Below are 16,183 nucleotides of genomic sequence, written 5' to 3' on the forward strand. Positions count from 1 at the left end.
AGTCTGAGGTCATATACGCTGCATGGAAGCAGATTCATGAGCTTGCTGCATTCCTGCTGTGTAAGGAATAAAAAACCAGGACCTACAATTCCAAAGCACAAGCCATTACATGTTAAAGGACCACTGGCTAAAAGCTCTATCCTGACTATTAGGCACAGTCTGCATTGAGAGCACTGTAGGACTGCATTACCCCATGAGGAGCTCTGGTAGGAATTCTGCCTCAGTGAGAAATGCCTTCCAGAGCACCCTGGCATGACTGCTCCTAGGCTGCTTTTACGTAGGGCAGCAGACGTGGCTGCCCCATGTACCAGTCATGCTCCCAGAGAGACCAAAGACCAGGGGTCACAGCCGGAGACCTAGAGGGCCACAGAGCCCATAGCACTGAAGGGGTGAGGTCTGGGGCTGAGAGCCCATAAGCCACAGAGCGACATGTGTCAGCAGAACTAGAGAGCCCAGAGATCTGCATCACCAAGAGGGGTGAGCATCAGCAGGGCTTAAGGCAACCAAAGGTCTCACAGATCCAGGAGTGGGACCAGGGCCTAGAGATGAGCCGGAGGTCAGGGACCAGTGCCAGAGACTGCCAGGTCTGAGAGCCCAGAGATCATGACTGGCCTAGGAGCAGGAACAGGGCCCAGAGATGGGCCAAAGACTAAGGGTCACTGCTGAAGACCGAGAGGGCCATGGAGTCCATAGCCCAGGAGGGGCAAGGACTGGGGCTGGGAGCCCATAGCCCAGGAAGGTCAAATATCAGCAGATCACCTGCAAGGCATGGGAGTGGGTATTGGGAAGGATGGAGCCCAAGAAATTAGCCCTTAAGGCAATGACCACAGGCACCTATGATCATAAGAGTAAGATGAGGCTTGGGAAGCCCTGGGGCAGCCTCCCTTTCATCAGAAATTAGTAACATCAAGGCGTGGAGGATAAGTAAAGGGGAGAGAGCCCCAAAGGGAGCTAAGCTAGCAAGGGCTAAGTGGCCACCAGGGGGCATCTAGACCACCCTGGGTTTGGCACACGCTACAGTAGCTAGGCTCAGCACAGAGGCAATCAGCACTGTTAGTTCTGCAAAATTTTACAGTTTCAACCATTAAACACCCTGCAGGATGGTTGGTTGTAGATGTGTGATTTGCTCAGTCATGGTCTGGTTATTTCTCAGAAAATATACAGTTTCTGAATCCAAGCAACAAGTGGCTGATGATTATTCAACAAGAATTTTCATAATTATCAGGGGTTAAACTGTTATTTCCCGCCCTGAGCAAAATATTGGGTGAGAAGTTACTCAAAGAGGTAAGCAAAATGCAATTATCTATGCAAGTAACTTAGGGGTGGCCAACCTGTGGTATGCCAGCCACAAGTGGCACAAGCAGCCTGTATGTGGGAGGGGAAAGGCAGCACAGGGACAGATAGGAGAGGGAGCAGAGAGCAGAGCATCAGATCAAGCAGGGGGCATATGGCAGAGAGCAGAAAGCAAAGCAACAGATTAGGTAAAGAGAAGGGAGAAGAGTGGTACCAGGGAAGGTACAGGGCTAATTTGTGGCATACCTGCCAAAAAGGTTGGTCCCCACTGGAGTAACTGATCATCTCTGTGAGTGAGAGTATGTATGTGTGTGTCTGTGTGTGTTGCGGGGGGGGGAGGGGCGCTATGGGATCTGAAACCCCCTGGAGTTTTTGGCAAGAAAGAAAGAACAGCCAAAAGGGCAGTTCTGCATTTCCTTCACCATGTGATCACATATTTTTTTGGAATAGGAAATATATTAAATTATCTCAGGACTTCATTTTAAACTAACCCAAATAATCCAGTTTACTGCTTACCTCTACCCTAATCAGTCTAGTAACAGCAACATGTGTGGACCGAAACATTACAAACTGCAATCCATGAAATTATTTAGTTTGACAGACTGGACCAAAGGTGATATTTAGTCTTATCAATGAATGTCATGGCTACTGTGGTTTAATCTGGATCTTCACTGTTATTTGAACATACTCTTTTATACTTAAGTTGTATCATGAAGACTTGTGCATTGTAAGATTAATTGGAGCCTGTGCTCATTTAACTCAAGACTATTATTACATGTTAGATGGAGCTCATGTATCTTTGTCTCCTTTCTCTTACAGTAAGCACTGATCTTTCACAGTGAATGGATAACTTATATTTATACAAAGTCTAATTTCACAGGCTGAATTCAACTGATCAAACTAAATCCCCATAGCCAATATCCATGTGTCTTCACTCATTTTATGGAAATCGGCATGCTAAGTGGCTCAGAGAATCTGCTCTCTACATTCTGCTGATAGGCATAACTTTTTCTGATTCATAGCACCTTTGACTCCTCAAAGCTAGTGGAAAGAAAAGACTGCATAATGTGCAGTGAAAAATGCGTTGTGCACCACATTCACAATTTTAAAAAACATCCTGTAGAACAGGGTCTAAGGTTCAAAAACATGTACAATGAGATTTTTTTTCCAGAACAGATTGAAAAATACATTTTTTGCATCTTCATTTTAAGGGCCTCTACCCATTCTGCACTCAACAGTTTTTCAACCCCCCTGATTCTGTGTATATTCAAAGCATGCTACAAAGAACATCTGTCTGAACAAGTGTTGGGGCCTAATTCTGCTTCCAGTGAAATTAAAATCCAAACTCCCATTGATAGAAAGGTGCAAGATCAACCTATGGGTTGAGGCTAAGGTTTACAGGTTATAGTGTTTCCTGGAGTTGATGTATGGAAAGGTTTTGTTATGCCTTCTTAACAAAAATGTAGCTTTACAGTGGAATGGAATCTACCAGTGTTTTCCTGTTAGGGAGGCATGTCTGTGCGTATGTATTCTTAATTATTTACCAGCATGCAGAGAGATCAGGGTAGGTGTCCTTTTAGCAGGTAAAACTGAAAGGAGTAAGAAAAAATATGTATATTTTAAATTTCCACTTGTTACATGTAAAGCAACATTCTGAGGCAAGTACAAAGCTGAAACCCTTGGGTTCTACATAGGAAGTTTGTTAAAGTTTCTCAAGTAATGTTAACCAATCACAACCAGCTGTGATCGAAATTGCTTACTTACATTCGGCAATAGTCAGAGGTGGATAGGTAAGATAGAATCCCACCAGTTCAGCTGAGAGCTGATTAAGCAGGTTGCTGGAAACCGTGCCGTTTAGAGTTGTGCTTTGATTGCTCACCACATAAAATAAGGTGACACCCTGGGAAATATTTGATGTGTTCAAAATCTGAAACAAAAGTAAAGAAATATCATGCAGTTCAATTTCAGCTCGTTGGTTCATAGATGCATATAATCAATGCAAATAACCAAATAGGGAAATGTTACTGCCAAAATTATGCGTTTGGGGATGTTTTTAACTCGCTGCTTAGCATGGTATATCATAACAGACCAGACACATGTGGCCCATGGCTTCCTCAAGGGTTATCACTCCTTTTTATATCCAGTGAGGTAGATTTGGACCCTGTTTGTATGGTTTCTCCCAGTTCTCTGATTTCACTGACTTGTTCCGTGTCCTGTAAGCTATCCTTGCCACCTCAACTCTGAGCCTCTCTCTCTTCAGTGTCTGATTCAATGCCCACTTCTCATTATATTCACTGGGATTTGGATAAGCCCCTAAGCAGAAGCAGAGAAGCAGTAGAGCTATGGCAGGGAGGGAAGTAATCTTTCTGAGCAACCTGACCCCCAGTGACTAAGGAGAAACAAATTTTCTTTTATAAAGATCTTTGGGATATCAGTTGAGACTGCCAATATTCAGGTTTGGAATGAAAAACTTGGGATAGTGCCATGTTACTCTGAAGTTATGAGTTATCTGCTTAGGGAAGGGAGTGGGTGACAAGAGAACTTTCCTTGTATCTTGTCTCCCTCTTCCACTTTGCCACAGGCCATACCCTGATCCAAAACTAAGAGATTCTTGAGGAATAAAAGAGAAAACAGTCCACTTTACTGTTTTATGTATTTGCTTTATATATAAGCAGAAGGCAGAGTAGGTTTGGACCTCATTAACTAACTAAATATTCATTATGTCTATTTGGCATAATAAATATTTAGTTAGTCTATGAAGTGCAAACCTACCCCATATATATACCAAAGATAGCAAAAGTTTGCTAAAAGGCATGACAAATATTTAGTTAGTCTATGAAGTACAGATCTACTCTTCCTTCTGCCTGACTTCAGACTAACAGAGCTAACTACCTCTCTGCTTTATACCTAGTCACATAAATCATGTAATTGCCTGGGTTTTAGGCCAAAGTTTTTTAAGGTCAAAACATAAAAACATAGCTCAGTAGAGTCACTCAAGTAACCAGTTTCCTCTGATTATCTCCTCTTGGTAATCTAAATAGTTAAAAAACCTCACTGAATCAATAAAGAGAATATTTAGTACACACAGGGCATGTCTACATGAGACCCTAGACACACAGTAGACTAATTCTATTGCTCATTAGTGCATCATCGCAACAACTGTGCTAATGCGCAGTAGAATTAGTCTACTGTGCATTAGTGTCGTGTAAAAAACTTGTGCCAGCACTACTGCGCAGTAGTACTGATTACAGTGCATTAAATTAGTACCTGTTATTCCCAGTACTAAACTAAGTGTCATAATTGTGGCACATTAATGCATGTGTAGACATGCCCATATATCTTTCCTGCTTGGTGCAGGGGGCTGAACCCAACGATCTTCCTATGTCCCTTCCAGCCTTACAATCTATGAATCACTAACATGGGCTCTGCAACAACTCACTTACATGACCAACTTTTTTATTTTAGTGAATTGCACAGAAGTACTGTGTTTCCCCATATGTTTCCTCAATCTTTGCAGGACTGAGTTCACAGTGCCCAATTTAGATTTACAAATGTGCATCATAAACACTCCTAATGAAATCGAGTGATCTGAAATATCAGTCTTAGTTAAGAGTGTTGAAATGATATGTTTTACTATTCTAAGAAAGAAATAATTAGGGTTAAACATCTGAACTTTCCATTATCTAAATAGGGGTTTTTGGAACACACATTTAGTAAATATCAATATTTTTAAAATATTGTATATATTAGGCTAACTTAAAATATGGTAAAGTTTCAATTTCAGGAAGTAGTAATAATAACTTTCCATGCCACTTTAATTCATTTTTTTTCTTGTAGTACTAAGGTGGATCCATAAGATGCATATAAAACAACATAACTGCATATGAAGATATAAACATATCTCCACAGTGACTATCAGATGTATGGGGTTGACATTAACACAGGGGCATTCAACTCCAGCACTGGACTGAGGGTGTGGGAAACAGATGTGCAGTGCCTGGAAATATCCTGGGGCCCCTTGATGGTTCCAACAGTGAGGAATGCTTCCCTTGTCCCACTGATCAGCTGATTGGTGGCCCTGATAGCTTGACATATCCCAGGGACACCCTGGATAGATCCAGCTGCAAGGAAATGCCCCCCTCACTCCTTCCCCCACCCTGCATAGACCTACGGTGACCTGGGTCTGTTCAGCGGCAGGCAGGATTTGCACTGGCAGCAGCATCCCCCCAGGGCTCCTTGACAGCTCGCCCGGAGTGGGCTCTTAGGGAGCCTGTGCTCTCCCTCCTCCCTTCCTTGAAGGGAGAGTCGAGGGCTGTGGGATACTCACCTTCATCACGTGGAAGGAGTGTACAGCCATTCATGCTGGTGACGAAGGAGAAAGATTGTTCTGGTTGGAAGCGCTCAAGAAAGGTGTCTCTCCCAACACAAATGTAACCCCTGTACATAGCTATAAATCTACATCAGCAATTTCAGCAGCAAGCAATAATCCTGTTAGTCTGACAATACATACTGGCAAAGACACTGGTATTATACCTGAACTGTTAAGTTGTTGCTGGTGTTTAAGACCTTCCTTTCAGCATCCTGGAATGCTCTCTGTAACCGCTGTTCCATGGTCTGAACAAACTTGCATGACTGTATATTGTCTGTTTGACCCACAAACTGCAGCTCTAGAATATGAATGCGTGAGTGCATAGTCAAAATATTTTCTGAGTCTACATAAGTCTCATAAGGCATAACAGCAAAAAGATCAGATTACAAAATTAAATAGGTGAATATAACATCATATAAAACTTGCTTATTCTTAAGCAATATTATACATGATTTACTATTAAAATAAACTACAAAGATTATATACTGTTATTTGAGCTGACACATAAATAAAAGGGGACTGTTTCTGCAATGATATATAACACTTTCAGATCAACACAACTGTCTATGCACTTACTTGAAGTTTAGGGCAGAAGTGAAAACCACCTTAAAACATAAGTACTATCTTGAATCTTTAAAGTCATTGGCTCTTGAAAAGAAATAATAAACCACACACTAATTCCAATTCTTTTTTCTTGGAAAGGGGGAAGTGTTGAAAATAATATATTCTATGAGGTAGTTGCAATATATTTGTATACACCCAAGATATCTCTTCAATTCAATATGTGACCTCATCTTTCTGCATTAGCACAACAGTCCACATACTGCCTTATTTATTCGAATCTAAGCCAACCCTGAACAATCCCCCAATAATCAGATTCTATAGAAAATGTATCATTTTCCATTTATAGAATTTAATTATTGGAGGGTTGTCTTTAATTCATTCCCTGCACTGCTGATAATACCCAAGACCCACTTTTCATTTGCTTATAACTTTGCCTGACTTTAGCCATTCAGGTAGATGGAAAGTTTTGGAATAAACCTGGTATGCAGGATCCATACCTTATTTGCAGGATGCATTCCTTATTTGCTGCAGAAATGGGAGGGTGTATACTGAATGAAGCAGGAAGATAAAGAATGCAATTGGGGGAATGCAACCCTTTACCTTTGCTCCATGCTGACAGTAGTGTGGAGCAAGGAGCACAGCCCCAGCCCAGGCCCCATAGCAGCCATGTCGGCTGCACACCACTGCTATGGGGCTGGGCTGGGGCCATGCCCAGTGCCCCAGGTTGCAGCATGGATGGAGCCCGCTAGCATGGATCAAGGGTAAGGGGGGAGGGAGAGGGGCAGACAGGGGAGCAGAGGCTGTGTGGGTGGAGGAGATGGGGGGAGAGGCTGTACAGGGGAGATTGTGGGGTGCAGAGGTAGAGGGGGAAAGGGGGCAGGCAGAAGCTGCAGCTACAGTGCCAAACCCAGGCAGGGGCTGGTTGCTGGTTTCTGGAACTGGAGCCAGAGCTGTAGCAGCTGCCTGCCCCTTCCACTGCCCCTGTACTCAATTCTAAGAGGAGGGGCTCCTCCTCCATGTTAAATGGGGGGGGTTGTCTTGGAATTGAATAAATACGGTATATGGGGAGTCACATTGGAGACTCAGGCTAACTTTTGTCGATGGAGTTATACACCTACATTTGGGGCTTTCTTTTTTCTGATAGGCATTTATTACAGAATTGACAGTAAACTCTGCAACCATTACCCTAAAAGGATTATTTCATTACTTACCTGTTTTCAGCTGGAAGTGGTAGGCAGGCAATGGATTCCATGGCAAAGCCAGTACAGCAACAGACTGAAGATTTGGCACATGCTGCTTTATGTCTGCTGTGGCATTGCTAACACCATAAGCAATAAGCATTTCAATAACTGCAGCAGGTATAAAAACCAACCTCCCCTGTGTAACGTAGTAACCAACTGTCACGTTATTTGATTGTTCCAGAATTTCAACCTAAAACACAGAGGGAAATTTTACTTTTATTTTATTTCCATCAACTGTTCTGTTATTGGATTTTTCCTTCTGAATCAGATTTCCTAGAGGTTTTGCATGTAATCTCCTTTAAGGCAGGATGGAAGCAGATGGTGCGATATAAAGCAATTTTACTTTTGAACTTAGAAATTGAATATTTTGCACACTGACATACATGAGTCATTTCACATACAAGAAGATCCACTGTACTCTTGCGCATATCAGGGCTCACAGGATTAGGGTCAAAAGAGTATAAGGGGAAAATTCTCTATTGTTTGATCCTCTAATGTCACAACTGTATTTTTTGCATTCTTCCATGGGCAGAGCTTACATCAACAGGCATCCTTCAAAGTGAGCACAATAACACAATATTACCTTAAAAAGTTACAGCTGGTAGTGAGAGACAAGCTAGTTTCCTTGCACTTAGGGCTCAAAAACGTGTCCTTCACACATAGTTCAAAGAGGGCCCTCTATGGGGAAGGGTACAGGAACCCTCCTTGTGTCTTATGGAGAGACAGCAGTATGACTCAACTGCCTTTCCTTTAGTTTCAGAGGCCCCCAGGACGATAATCTCTCTATGCTTACTGCTGCAATCTACACTGATCTAGATAGCACCCACAGGGGAAAGGAGAAATTGATAATCATAGAGCCGAACAACAAACCTGGACTATCCACCAATTATTCTGAATAGGATGATTTTGTATTTCCTCCATTGTTTTTGTAAATGTTCCTTTTCTTTACTTATAGTTCATATGCTAGTCTACAGCTGTGTATAGCATCCTTATTAACAGCATAAGAAGCTCTATCCCTCATTTTTCACATTATATGGCCCTAGCAACCTACTTCAGTCTAGACTTACACTCCACATAAGAGTTTCATGTAATTTAGATGAAAGTAATGAACATGTCATTCTCACTTACTTTCAGTAAAAATTGTTTTCCCCTCACTTCAGTTTTGTGTCACTGTAGAAGCAAATGTCAGACACAGCATTTCCAAACCAGAGAATGGGCTGACAGCAGTGACAACCTATTTATTGGACTTGCTGTTACAACTGATTTGTAGTAAGGTGTGGAAGCACTTGGCTCACTACATGGGTGTACTCATTCCTGTATTTCAGGGTGGGGGAGGAGTAAGGGGTGAAGAAACTGCTGCTCCACAACATGCCAGAAAGAAAACTGACTCTTCCCCTTTCACCTTTTAAAATAAAATGATAGCTACCATAAAGAGTTTATAGGGGCCCTAAAAAGTTTAGACTCCATATAGCATTTCTCCTGCTCCTACCTTTCTTTCATAAAAAAACAACCAAAAGTGCTGTACATTCCATGCTAGACAGATTACATCCCTACAGTGCATCCGGTGTTTGCAAACTTCAGAAATAAAATTTCCCACCTGAGCGTCCCACAAAGCAGCCCAATAAAGCTGCAGCCTGTTGGGGCCAACACAGCTAACTACCTCTCTGTAAATGATTATGTCAGGAGCTTTCACACAAAAGCCAGCTTTGGTTAGGGAAGTACCCTATCAGTGTTATATTTTCTAAACAACAAAAGCATGACTAAAAATCACAAAGAAATCCTGTGCACTCACATCTGTCCAGTTAGCCTGCTGTTCCTGGCTATAGGAAGTTATGCAATAAGCCACTATATCAATCTTACTGAAAAACAGATGTAATCCATTTGAATCACAAAAAGGAGGCACCAGCTAAAATAAAAACCTATCCTTTGAAATCCTGAGTTGTTGTGTGGATTTAATCATATATATCACTTGTAGTCCTCAGACGCATGAAGAAGTGTATTACTTAAAGAGCAAAATAAACCCCCAAAACACAAGTCATTTTGTCATTACTTGGGTGTATGATCAAAACAATCTGTTGTTTTTAAACAATGATGATATTATAACTCTTGGGGGGGGGGGGACATTTGCTCTGTATCTGTCATTGGCAATGAAATCAAAGTGCTTCACCATGCCCAATTCAAAATATCTTTGGAATCTTTAAACACCAGTCTTCTATGTTCTGGCAAGTTTTTATGATGAGGCGCAAAAGGGAAAAAATATGGTGTAAATCTCACATCAGGCAACAACCAAGCTGCCAAGTACCACCCAGCTCATGTGACCCAGGCATTTGAAAACACTGAGCACTCACACTCATCTAGGCTTCAGGAATGGCCTGCATCACTGCAGTGGGACATCAGGGGCATGTATCACCTGCAGAGCAGTCAGATTCTTCACCCCTTTGCCATCATCTGATGAAATCGGCTATACCCTATCAAAGCTAATGCTCTCTGAACAAGTTAGTCTGTAATGTGCCATCTTCCCTGCCCTCTGCCCTTTTCTTTAGTAAGGGAGGAAGAAGTAGCCAAGAAAAAGAAGGCAGCAGCTCCACAAAACCCCAATAGCTAACAACATCCTTAAGACTAGCCCTACACTGGCTGATCAATTAAATTCTATTCTGCACCCAATCCCACCAATAGGCACTTGGTTCTGCACATTACAAAGCCGAAATACTGTTTTTGTGGCTCCTAGAAACCATGGGTATGTTTGTATGACTCTAAAGGAAGGGAGATGAAATGCAGGAGCTTGTCTCTGACTAGTTTGTCCTTGATTCACATCCTTAAGAAACCCAACACTTTGGCAAATTGCTAATGGTTAAGATTGATGTTTATCACCTCCTTTGGGTGCCAAGACTTCTAATTTAACTATATAATTCAGTTTGCTTACTTGAGCATTGACATTTTGGTTGAAAGCCTGTCGCAAGACCAGGGTGAGTCCTTTTGTCACATTCTCTTTTAAGGAACCACTGATCAGCAGCCTTCTTGTGTTCAGAAGCAAAACTGTTGAACAACACCAAGATACACATTAGCCTGAAACATCAACATGCTACTGTTTTCTTGATTTTATTTCCTTCTAATTTTCATCACAGTCATCTATCTGGACCAAGTTCTGTGACAATCAAGTAAGAAACCCTTTGTTATGCACCGGTTGCATAGGAGCTCAGCCCAAGCCCAGAGCTCTCCAGTGTTCAGAGTAGATACTTCTGTTGCTGTGGGGAGCAAGGGCTAAAACTGCAGCACTTTCTACAATCACTGAGTCTTTTTCAGTGAATTACACTATGACCAGGTAATCTGAAAGTAGATTAATGGAACCTTCCAACATGACTGAAATGACATTGCCTCACAGGATTCAAAGTACAAGGAAGTACACGTGGAAGAATATACACTGCATTTTCATAAACAGAGACCTAATTACCCTTTCTCTGTTTCAGGATTAAAGCAAACCAAAATGGCCTTTAATTCCCATGATTACTTTCACTGAGGAAGTGTTCAAGGATGTTGTGATTAATTTTATCAACCTAAGGAAAAGACTGAAGCATTTTTCAAATAATTTACAGAAAGACTCAATATCCTTAGCTGCATCCTGGATATCCCAGACCAGACATGCCTTATTCTTATCACATGCTTTGTCTTCCTGCAGACACAGCTGTTGTAAATGTGTCATCTCTGGTGATATTTAGCAGCACAGACACATCAATAACACTAGTGTCTGTCCAAGGATTTTACTCTTCCCAATCTCCCCCTCATCTTGTGCGGGTATGAATTTGTAAAGCCTTTATTTTACCCCTCCCCTTTCCTTTTCTACATCTTAAAATAAGGTACCTGATGTAGTGCTACCCTTTGCTATCAATGTGAACCATTACATTGTCAGGGAATGATTTTTGAAGAGCCATTCAGTTTAGTGTTCTTAAGAGAGATTTTTTCCTTAACGTTAAGCCAAGCTTAGAGCCATGACAAATGGTACTACGATTAGAGACGTAGTATGATGATAAATAACAACAAGAACATCATTTGGAGATTAATTATATTAAATGTTAAGCACTATTTTGAAATATATCTTTATACAGGAGAGCAATGTACCATGCCAGAACAGGTCAAAAGCCTCATTAGTACAATAACTTGCCTTAGCCAATGACTTAGACCTTTTGCTGCAGCAGAGGGGAAAAAACTACCATTATGTACTCAACTTACAGTATAATAAAGAAAGTAAACCTTTCAGAGTCTTGCAATGGTCTGCAAAACCACAGAGCATGGAACTGGAGGACCTCATTTTATCATGTAAAAGTATTAATGAAAATCTACATTTGTCCACATTTACTTGCTGGTGACTCTCTAGTTGGCTAGTTAGTGGACTCATCACTGCAGTACCTAATCCCCAAATTGGTGACCCAAGCCCTTAATTTAATGAGTAAATTAACAAACATTTAAACATTGTTTCTACTTATTGTGAACTGTATATCATACAAAAACAATATTTTTCTGGTCAAACCAAACTCATCTGATAGCCTTACCTGTTTTAACCATAAGGTTCCTGGACTGCTGGCATTCCAAGGCAGGAACTGCAGTCGTGTTAGCAAAAGCTGCGCTTGAAGTTGCAGGAGCAGCAGAAGTGCTTTCCACTGGGGTAGGAGGAAGCCTAGTTGTTTTCGCTGATGCTGTAATAGATGTCAAAGCTGCTGTAATTGTCAGTGGGTAGGGAGTTGATGTTTTGGTGATTTCTGAGCTTGTGATTTTCATGGTGTCAGGTACTGTTGTTTCTATCTGTCTTGGTGTATGTGTTGTGGATCCTAGTGTGGAACCTGGGACTCTGCTAACTTTAGAGGTTAGAAATATAGTAGCAGTGCGTGGGGGTGACATAGATATGTTTCTTGGTGCAAATGGAAAGCCTGTGTGTGTTGCTACTGAGTTTAGAATCGATGTCATTTTTGTGGCAGTGTTATTTTTTGCAAGTGTTGATATCAGTGTGCTTAATGCCATCACAGGTGGCAGGGGTGTGTTTTCAGTGCCTAGAGAAAACAAGGATGAAGTTGGCACTGGTGAAGTTGGAGCTGATTCTCCTGTAAATGGTTTTGCTTCTGAAGTTCCTACTGTAGGTATTGCACCAGGAGACACTGAAGATAACACTGTAATGACAGAATGGGTAAAGTTGGTTGTTGACAAAAAAGCAGAAGTTAGTGGTGTTGGTGATTCATGGACAGAAGTTATGATGACTGACTGCAAAGCACTGGTGGTAGGTGTTTGCAATGGGGCGCCCTCAGTAACTTCATTAGGTACAGGAACTAATATAGTTGGATTTTGGACAATAGTAGTCAGCTGGCTAGATGGTTCTGAAAGAGAGTTATTTGAAAAGTCCCTCTGATTTCCAGGAGTCATGTATTCTTCTGTAATAGGACTGGATATCAATGCTGAGCTTGAGGATGATTTGACTACTAGAGAGGGAGAAATTGTTGGTTGTGTATCACTGATAACTATTTCATTATCAGCTGAAACAGCCCAGTTGCCAGTGAATTGAGAAGCCAGTCCGAGTTCAGATGGTGTTGAATATAAAGTATTTGTTGAAGAGACTTTTTCAGCATTAGCTGTATCAGAACTCAGCATGCTAGAAACAGTGCTCATACCATTAGCTGCAAAATCCTTAGCTGCTGGCACAAACACATGCACTGATGTTTCAGATTTTGAGGTGAGATTAACATCCCTGCTGGTAAACAATTTAGTGACATTTTGAGGTGTGTTGATATGCTTTTCTGACTGAGCTGCAGGTATTACCATAGTGGGGGAAGGGGATGAATATTGAACAGTAGACATTTCTAAAGCAGATGAATACAGGTTAAAGTTTGTGAAATTTTTAGTCTTGATTCCAACAACAGGTGAAAATGAAGAATTATGATTTGATGTTGCAGAGGTATAGGTTGCTGAAGTCAGAGAGATGGTTGTTTGTTTGCTCCTAATGTTATTTATTTGCTGTTGTAGATGCGAGATGGCTGAATCTATGCCACGATAATCAGTTTCTAATGAAGAAGTGCTTGGAATAACTTCTGTTATTGCCATTTTGGCTGTTTCTTTTGTTGAAGAACCACTAGAAATCAAGGCTGTAAGGGGCCATTTAGAAGCTAAAGCTGAGGCTTTTGGAGATTTTGTAGTATCTAAACTGTTTTCTGGGACAGCAGTTGAAATAGAGACGGTTGAGGCTTTGCTGAATGTAGTTTCTGTCACTGGAACATATGGCGACAATTTATAGAGTTCTGAGGACACAATAGGAGTAAATGCATTTGAATAACTTGCATTTGAAAACTGACCACTGGTAACTTCAGATTTATTTAAGGGTGGTAGATGTAAGTATTCTGTACGTGGCGTGACAATGGTAGATGCTTCCACGTTGCTTTCTTCATTATCTATTAAATCTGCCAGACTTTGTCCATTAGGACTTGAAACCTGTGAAGTTTTAGAATTATAAAGAGCAGATGTCTTTATGATAGCGTGTATAAATTTTGAAAAGCCTGCAGTGGAAGTCGCCAATGATGTAACAGGTGTAAGAGGACTCATGCTTTCTGTTTGCAAAATTCTTTCAAGCATTGTTGTTCTTGTGGTGTGTTCACTAGCAGGCGATTCTGAAGGAGGTCTGGAGTATTGAGAATCGTGTGGCACGACACGGTTAGCTTCCATGTTGGTGTATATTTTGGCTACAGTATCTCTTGTAAAAGATCGATAGGCTGCTGCTCTCATTGAAGAAACATCAGAAAGTTGTGGTGGTTCAAACTCAGTTGGTAGCATGGCATTAGCTTCAGGAGGTGCATGAGTTACTTCCTTTGAAAAAACCTCATTGGCTGACACTGTTGAATGAGGTAATGAAATATTTACTAGTGAGAACATCAATGTGTTCTCATAATTTGTAGCATTTTTAATAAGTGCTGTAATATTAGAGGTCTGATTTGCCTTAGTTATTAAGGAAGTCGTTGTATCTGTTGAATAGGGGAGGGTGGCATTTTTAACAAGAAAATCTGATTCATTTGCTGGTGCTGGAAATACTGCATTGCTAGTGTTTAGTGCATCTGTAAAAAATGTTTTTGGCATTGTGAAGGAAGACTTATTTTCTGTTGAATGGGAGACTCCCAATGGACTCACAGAAGCTGGTGAAAGAAATACTGGCCTGAGAGAACCTAGCATGTCATTAGTCAATGCTGAAGAAGACTGATGACTTGTCACTTTCAGTAATGTGTGTAGAAAATCCATAGTATGGAGGAATAAAGTATTATTCGTGTAAATTTCTGATTTATTCTTAAAGATTTCTGGTGACACAGTTAGACTGCTATAATTCTCTTTGTCAGTCACCACTGCTTTGAATGGCTGATTGGAAAGATTTTCTCTAGAAGATGACACATCATCTCTTGAATGAGACAAGGACGTTCTTCGTATAGGAAGCCATGATGCACTTTTGGAAGCTACTGGTTGGGAGGATGGATATAACATTACTGACAGAGGAGCAGAAGTGTGTAAAGATAAGAAGGCAGTACTTTCTAAGGGTGACTCCCTTGCCAGTGTCTTTGTCAAATGCACCATCGTTGATCCAAAGATATTAAGAGATGTCGTACCTGTAAGCAGTCTGGGCCCTTTTCTTGATAATGTGTGATTCACTGTGCTGGGATTTACAGCAGTGCCCACACTTCGTGAGTTGCCCCTGTTTGCACTAACGTGAGAACTACTTGAATCTCTGTTGATGGAACTTTCAGTGTCTGTGGATAAAGGCACTTTGGTGGGTAGCACAGTAGACTTAGCAAAGATAATGGTATGAGGTGATGAAGAAAATGATGGTGATGGAACAGTTGAAGGAATGCCTGATCCTGGTGTGCTTTCTTTTGAAATGGAGGGTGTATCTAATGATATTAGCTGAGATGGCACAGCAGTACTTGAATGTGTCACTGATGGTGTTGTGGACAATGTGGCAAACATACTGAGTTGAGGCAAACCTGATACAGCAGCTTTTTCATCTGCATCTTGAGATGATGGTCTGAATGGTGATTCAGCTGAAACTTCAGCAGGCTCCTGGGATGCACTATTACCACTGCCCTGGTAAAGAGCTGGTGAAAAATTGGTTTGATCCATAATTCTGGTACGTGTGCCAGTGAGAGTTGTTTTTATCATCTGAAGCAAGTTTGCATTCTCCAGGGTCTGTCCCATCGAAATGTCAGCCACTGAGGAGGACTTAATATCCATGGAAGGCCATGTTGGTGATAATCTAGATCTCCAGTTGGCAAGAGACTTTGTAGAGGGAGCAACATTTATTTGCTGTTGTTTGGTACCTGTAAAACAATAATTTAAATGAATGTTTAAAAGAAAAAAAATTGAAAGAGTAACCTTGGTGCACTACACCAGTGAGCATGAATAAGAAATGCATAATCCTAGGCAAAGTTAGAGTGAATCACTTCTTCGTGTTCAAAGGACACCATAAATCAGAGAAAGCATCATATATTAATGTAAAAAGTATAATGTAAGAGAACATAAACCTCTCAAGTTGTTTCACTGTACTGAAAATTATAAGACAGGCCATGTTTTATAGACAGTGATAATGAAAAATAATTACTGATATTGCTCATAAGCCAAGATGACTTAACCTTCTAGAAAGTATCTCGTTGTGCTTGAGACAACCCAAAGTTTCTATCAGTCATACTTTGTCAAAACAGTA

The 16,183-nt window shown here is 41.1% G+C and overlaps 1 protein-coding gene across 5 annotated transcripts in view; it reads right to left on the reverse strand.

Annotated features, from left to right (window-relative positions):
- Positions 1-16,183, reverse strand: part of KIAA1549L (KIAA1549 like) — a 292,080-nt gene that overhangs the window by 122,164 nt on the left and 153,733 nt on the right. For all 5 annotated transcript variants that reach the window (XM_014602417.3, XM_019476980.2, XM_019476978.2 and 2 more), the window contains exons 2-6: positions 12,015-15,800; positions 10,391-10,503; positions 7,438-7,657; positions 5,827-5,960; positions 3,058-3,220 (exon numbers count right to left, since the gene is read on the reverse strand). In XM_014602417.3, the coding sequence (XP_014457903.3) occupies positions 3,058-3,220; positions 5,827-5,960; positions 7,438-7,657; positions 10,391-10,503; positions 12,015-15,800 (4,416 nt within the window). The remainder of the gene's footprint in view (positions 1-3,057; positions 3,221-5,826; positions 5,961-7,437; positions 7,658-10,390; positions 10,504-12,014; positions 15,801-16,183) is intronic.

The sequence above is a fragment of the Alligator mississippiensis genome, chromosome 2 (genome assembly GCF_030867095.1).
Source record: "Alligator mississippiensis isolate rAllMis1 chromosome 2, rAllMis1, whole genome shotgun sequence".
Classification (NCBI taxonomy): domain Eukaryota; kingdom Metazoa; phylum Chordata; order Crocodylia; family Alligatoridae; genus Alligator; species Alligator mississippiensis.